Genomic DNA, 6,589 nt, shown 5'->3' with positions numbered 1-6,589 from the left:
CCACAAAAAAAAAAAAAAAAAAAAAAAAAAAAGATAGATGATAGTAGAAGATAGATGTTAGATAGATAGATAGAAAAAAAGGAAGGAAGGGGAAGAGATAGAGAAAAAAAGAAAGAAAAGAAGGAAGGAAAAAGAGAGACGAGAGAGAGAAAGAAAGAAAGAAAGAAAGAAAGAAAGAAAGAAAGAAAGACAGAAAGAAAGAAAAAGGAAGGAAGGAAGAAAGAGAGATGAGAGAGAGAGAAAGAAAGAAAAAGGAAGAGAGAGAGGGAGGGAGAGAAAGAAAGAGAGAGAGGGAGGCAGAGACATAAAGACAGGAAGAAATAAAGAAGAAAGAAAGAAAGGAAGGAAGGACACAAAGGAAAGAAAGGGAGAGAGAAAGAAAAAGGAAAGAAAGAAAGAAAAAGAAAGAGAGAGAGAAAGAAAGAAAGAGAGAGGGAGGGCTATTGCTTTGGGCAGTTATGAGGTGATTGCAAACTTCTGAGAAGGCATTTCTTTTTGAACAGTGGAAGCAGAGGACTGACCCTAATAGGCTGAAAAGAGAAATCAAGGTAAGGATCAAAAACTGACCTTGAAAAATTAAGTTGTGATGGAAAGAAGAAAAATGGGGTGCCAAAATCAGTGGAGGTCAGAACATGAACAATATCTTTAAGGAAACAGGATGATGACAGAGTTGCAGGCTGAAGGAAGGAGCCAGTGACGAAGAATAAGGAGCAAGCAGGGAAGGAAAAGGGATGGGAACAGGTAGAATCTTTAGCATTGAAAAAGAGCAAGAGGAATTTTTCTCTGAATCAGTAAAAAGACTGAGTAAAGTTATAGCTTGGCGATGAAGGAGGAAGATGGGGAAAAGGGTAAGGTGATAGTGTGCATCTCTGAGGGCCTCTTTTTTTAGAGAAATAGCAGATGAATTTAGCTTCCAAGAGTAAAGAAGATTCATGGCAAGGTTGAGGACTTGAGGAAAGGGCAAAGATTTAGAACACCTGTGATAAGGATGGAAAAAGCAAAATAAGAATGAGAGGGACATGGATGCAGCACTGAGGGTTAGCATTGACTTAGGAAAGCATGGATTCATTGTGGTGCTAAATTCAATAATGGGTGATCATCTCCAGCAATGCAAGTGAACAGAGTAAACGGATAATAATGAGAAGACTGATGATGATTTTCACAAAACAACAATATCAACTGGCATGTGCCAAGTAATTCAGGAACTCATCCTGAGCCAGTGCTGTGTAGTGAATGACCTTCCTTCGTAGTCAGACCTCCTAGGTTTAAATCCTAGCTATTCTATCTCAAGCTATGTGACCTTGGGAAAGTTACTCAACCTCTCTGTTTCAGTTCTGTTATCTTTAAAATGGGCATAAAAATAACAGTACCTACTTTGTAGGGCTGTTGTGATGATTAAATCAGTTCATTCACGTATAGCATTTAGACCAGTACTGGACACACAGTAAGCACTTGTTACATGTTAGTTATACTCACCACTACTGAGTTGAGGCTAAGTTGAGGATAACAGAAGTTCAAAGGTTAATAAATATCACAACTCTCAGCACATAACCAAGAGTAAAATCATCCCTGAGAAGTTTCCATAAAACCGTAGTACTATCAAGAGATCAAAAATACTCTCAGCCACCAACCGTACCTATGACCGACATCCTTTTTCTGAAATTGTTGAAATCCAAAAAGGCAAGCAATTGATAAGTAACTAGTGTTCCCAATTCTTCTATTGTTATTGTCTCTGGGGTCCGAGACTTAAAAATGAACCCCAAATTTTTTGCAGCAGTCACTAGAGCCCCTTCATCAGGTGATTGAACTTGGTAAATCAGCTCTCCTAAAGGGAAAAGAAACAGGTGGATTAAATAACAACAAAAAAAGGCAAAGAAACAAAGGTATTAATACTGAGAATAATAACATTCACAGAACACCAATGCCAACTCCAACTCATTCTATAACACCCAACCCAAGTGTCAGCTCTAGAAATCAGACCTTTTCCACTCACCAACCAGGTGACCAGGTGCCTGTACTGTGGATCCACAGGACACAATGTATACCACCACTGGAACCCTTGTCATCTTACAGGAAAAGGCTCATTCCTGAGCCTGCCTCCCTACTATGCTGAAAGTTTCCTAGGGCAGAGACCACACCTTTGTATTTTCAGTGACTAGAAATGTGCCATGAAAGTTTCACACACTAAAACACTTTATATATTAATGCACATAATCCTCATGGCAATGAGGTAGGGATTATTAAAATTATTACAGGCATACCTCGGAGATATTGCAGATTTGGTTCCAGACCACTGCAATAAAGCAAATATCACAATAAAGCAAGTCACATGAATTTTGTTGGTTCCTCAGTGCATATAAAAGTTACACTAACATTATACAGTAGTCTATTATATGTGCAATAGCATTATATATAAGAATGCACATACTTAATTAAAAAATACTTTATTGTGAGAAAATGTTAAGCATCATCTGAGCCTTCAGTGAGTCATAATCATTTTGCAATAGTAACATCAAAGATCACTGATCACCATGATCACCATGACAAATATAATAATAATGAAAAAGTTTAAAATATTGTAAGAATTCCCAAAATGTGACATAGTGACACAAAGTGAGCAAATGCTGTTGGAAAAATGGTGCCAACAGACTTGCTCGATGCAGGGTTGCCACAAACCTTCAATTTGTGGAGAACACAGTATATGTGAAGGTAATAAAATGAGGTATGCCTGTATTTCCATTTTATTCTGGTACAAACTATGACGGAAAATATTATGTGATTTTTGCAAGATCACACAGCCAGAGTGACAGAGCAGACATTCCAAATTCCTCTTCAGTCTGCTACTAATGACCATTTTATGAGAAATGCATACAAGAAATCCCTTGAAACGTAAGGAATCAAACCAGGATGTTAATGATTGGTATCTGGTATTGTGTATATGTTGGAGTGAGGGTGAGAGGGGAGAAGAGAGGAAAAGAATGAAATGGGGGAAAAAAAATAAAAATACACTTTAAAACCAGCATGAATAAAGTAAGCCTTTCTATATAAAATTGTACTACCTTTGTATGTAAAAATAAATTAGAAAAAGTAGGCAGAGCTAGATCCATATTTACTGATTTATAGTAATGTCCAAGATAAACTGTTCAGAAAACTAGTTGCATATTAATCTATATATTATGATTCCTTTTTTTAAAAAACAAACCACCTACACATCTACATATATTCATATATATATGAGCAAATTGGAAGTGTGAAAGTATGCACACCAAATGTTAACATTGGTTACCCCTATAGAGGTGAAATTAAAATCAGGAAGAAATTATTAGCTCTGCCTTTATAAATCTTTGTATTGTACAGTTTCACTTGCTACAACAGGCATAAATTAATTTTCGAAATTCCAAAAAGAGAAAAAGTTAAAGCAATTTCTTGATCTACCCATGAAATGATATGATAACTCCCACTTCTGGCAACACTGTGGAGTAGGTGCCAGGATCAACCTCCCCTGTTGCAAAGAGCTACATATTCCATAAAGGCAAAATATTTAAATATTTTTGAATGCACCCAGGACTGATTAGAAAGCAGTCATTGTTCAGGTCAAAGACTGAAAAAAAAAAAAAAGGAATAAATGAAGAGCATTTTCTAAACCAAGAGGACTTGCTCATTGGTTTCCAGTCTCTCAAGCCTTTGGTTAGAAAAGACACAAGCCAGGGAAAGAAGTCTAATGGGAGACCATCTCTTAAAACTGAGCCCCCAGAAAGGATACTCTCTCAGTATAAAGGTAAACTGAAAATCAGTGCCCCCTTTAAGAGTCATGTACCACAATGTTCATTGCAGCTCTATTTACAACAGCCAGGACATGGAAGCAATCTAAGTGTCCATCGACAGAGGAATGGATAAAGAAGATGTGGCACATATATACAATGGAATATTACTCAGCCATAAAAAGAAACGAAATTGAGTTATTTGTAGTGAGGTGGATGGACCTAGAGTCTGTCATACAGAGTGAAGTAAGTCAGAAAGAGAAAAACAAATACCATATGCTAACACATATATATATGGAATCTAAAAAAAAAAAATGGCTCTGAAGAACCTAGGGGCAGGACAGGAATAAAGATGCAGACGTAGAGAATGGACTTGAGGACACGGGGAGGGGAAAGGGTAAGCTGGGACGAAGTGAGAGAGTGGTATGGACTTATATATACTACCAAATGTAAAATAGATGGCTAGTGGGAAGCAGCCACATAGCACAGGGAGATCAGCTCAGTGCTTTGTGACCACCTAGAGGGGTGGGATAGGGAGGGTGGGAGGGAGATGCAAGAGGGAGGGGATATGGGGATACATATACGTATATGTATAGCTGATTCACTTTGTTATAAAGCAGAAACTAACACACCGCTGTAAAGCAACTATACTCCAATAAAGATGTTTAAAAAAAAAAGAAGAATGAATATTGTCAGTAAACTAGAAATCTGGGAAACGTCTGAAAGATAAAAAGTAGATTTGATAAATGAAGAAATAAGAAAGGAGAAAAACACAGCTCAAAGCATTTGAAAAAGAAAATTAATACAGAGGTCAGAGCAACCCCCAAAGAGTCTCCAAATCAGAGTCAACAAATGAGAAAAGCAGAAGTGGTCTTGGAAGCACCATGAATAAAATTATTTGAAGAATTCCATTCAGCTCTCCCAGACCGTTTGGGCTCCTCCTCCTGCCAGCTTACTCCGAACAGCGGGCTGCAGTGACATTTGCCCCAGGATGAAACCTTGAAAATGTTCTTCTACACAAAGTACACAATCCACCTAAGGAAACTTTTAAAATTTGAATGCTGGGGCTGGAGACCAAAGCTGAAAACAGCCAGAAGTAGCTTTAGAATTCCACAAGGATAAGAGAAATAAATTAATGAGAGAAAGGAACTCCATGACTCTGATATTTTCTTCCAGCCCAGACCTTAAGTATAACTTTGTCTCACATTAGGGTTCTGGCACAGACTCCTAGCACTAGATCTGAAAAAGTAAGATAGCTAAACCGAGGTATCATATGAATTCCAGGAGAGGGGAACCCCATACCCAGAAGATGATCTACGTATTGTGCCTTTCCCCCACAATCTTGGGAGACAGGCCACTGTAATCAGAACCTACGTTCACCAAGAGGCAAACAGGGATTCTCAAACACAAGTAGGAACAGGCAACCACAAACCATCAAACGTTTGAGAACAACATGAAAGTTAGACACACAACTCAAAAAACGACATTCCGTAAAATGAAACATAATAGAGGAAACAAAAGAAGATTTCAAATTAAGAATAATTAATATCCTCAAAGAGATCTAAGAAAATATCATGATATGGAAATAAAAACAAATTGCTATTCAAATAAAATAGACCTTTAAAAATGAAATAAACTCAAAGTCAGAGATAAAAGAAATTTACTTGAAGGCATTGTGCTATCCTCAGATACATTAGTATTATAAATATCAGTTTAAGTTATAAATATAATTATGTGAATCCTCACAGCAATTAAAATCAGAGGAATGGGGCTTCCCTGGTGGCGCAGTGGTTGAGAGTCCGCCTGCCGATGCAGGGGACACGGGTTTGTGCCCCGGTCCGGGAAGATCCCACATGCCGGGGAGCGGCTGGGCCCGTGAGCCATGGCCGCTGAGCCTGCGCGTCCGGAGCCTGTGCTCCGCAACGGGAGAGGCCACAACAGTGAGAGGCCCGCGTACCACAAAAAAAAAAAAAAAATCAGAGGAATGAGTTAGTCCAGCATCATCAAGGACAAAACTATGGCTTGAATGCAGTCCCAACAAAGAAAAAAAGAAGAAAAATATATAGAGAGAGAAAGAAAACATATATTCAAATGTACATATGCACATACATATACACACATACATATATATATATCACATATATATATATATACAGTCTGCAGACTATATATATTTCACTTTTGAGTTGAAATTACTTGAGTGGTAATTTTCACCCAACAGGTGATAGTAGAAAGAAATAAAACTTGTAAATGGAATAGACTGGGCCCAAATGGAGCGAGAAGCCAATTCACCGTCCATTGTCTACCTGCCTCATTGCTTCAATATTAAAGCGGCCCAGGTGATTTTGTTCTCTTCTGAGCTCTGAACAACCATCCTGGTAGTGTGGAACACAAGTATTCTATCAGTGTAAATCTGTCGCATTACTGGGAAAATTCATTCGAAGCATACGCCTGATGGCTATCCGCATCTATTAGATGTGCATGTTAATAACAAGAGCTAAGTGGCTCAAGAAGTGTTTCTCTGATTGTCCTGCCTACCAGGAAGCTCACAGTCAAATACGGTGCTCAATCATAAAAGATATTTCATCCCCTTTAACTGACATATCTAGGCCCTCATCTTTTTGTTGTTCCTATTTCTTTTCTTTTTCTTTTCCTTTAAGTCTCTCCATATCTTTTGGAAAACATTCAGAATATAAATAAATACAAAGAACCGTTAGTGATAGGTAAACCCCTCATGCAATGCTATATTCTGAATTAGAAAATCCTTCCAATTCCAAACATTTTTAATAAAAATATCAATACTGATTTAAAAAACAAGGCTCACTACT

General features: G+C 37.8%; 1 protein-coding gene across 13 annotated transcripts in view; it reads right to left on the bottom strand.

Annotated features, from left to right (window-relative positions):
* ATP8B4 (ATPase phospholipid transporting 8B4 (putative)) overlaps positions 1 to 6,589 on the bottom strand; it is a 287,386-nt gene that overhangs the window by 70,869 nt on the left and 209,928 nt on the right. For all 13 annotated transcript variants that reach the window (XM_024761880.1, XM_024761893.1, XM_024761884.1 and 10 more), the window contains one exon: positions 1,637 to 1,825. In XM_024761880.1, the coding sequence (XP_024617648.1) occupies positions 1,637 to 1,825 (189 nt within the window). The remainder of the gene's footprint in view (positions 1 to 1,636; positions 1,826 to 6,589) is intronic.

This window comes from Neophocaena asiaeorientalis, unplaced genomic scaffold, assembly GCF_003031525.2.
Source record: "Neophocaena asiaeorientalis asiaeorientalis breed wild unplaced genomic scaffold, Neophocaena_asiaeorientalis_V1.1 scaffold111, whole genome shotgun sequence".
Taxonomy (NCBI): Eukaryota; Metazoa; Chordata; class Mammalia; order Artiodactyla; family Phocoenidae; genus Neophocaena; species Neophocaena asiaeorientalis.
This window is presented reverse-complemented; position numbering and strand designations above follow the sequence as displayed.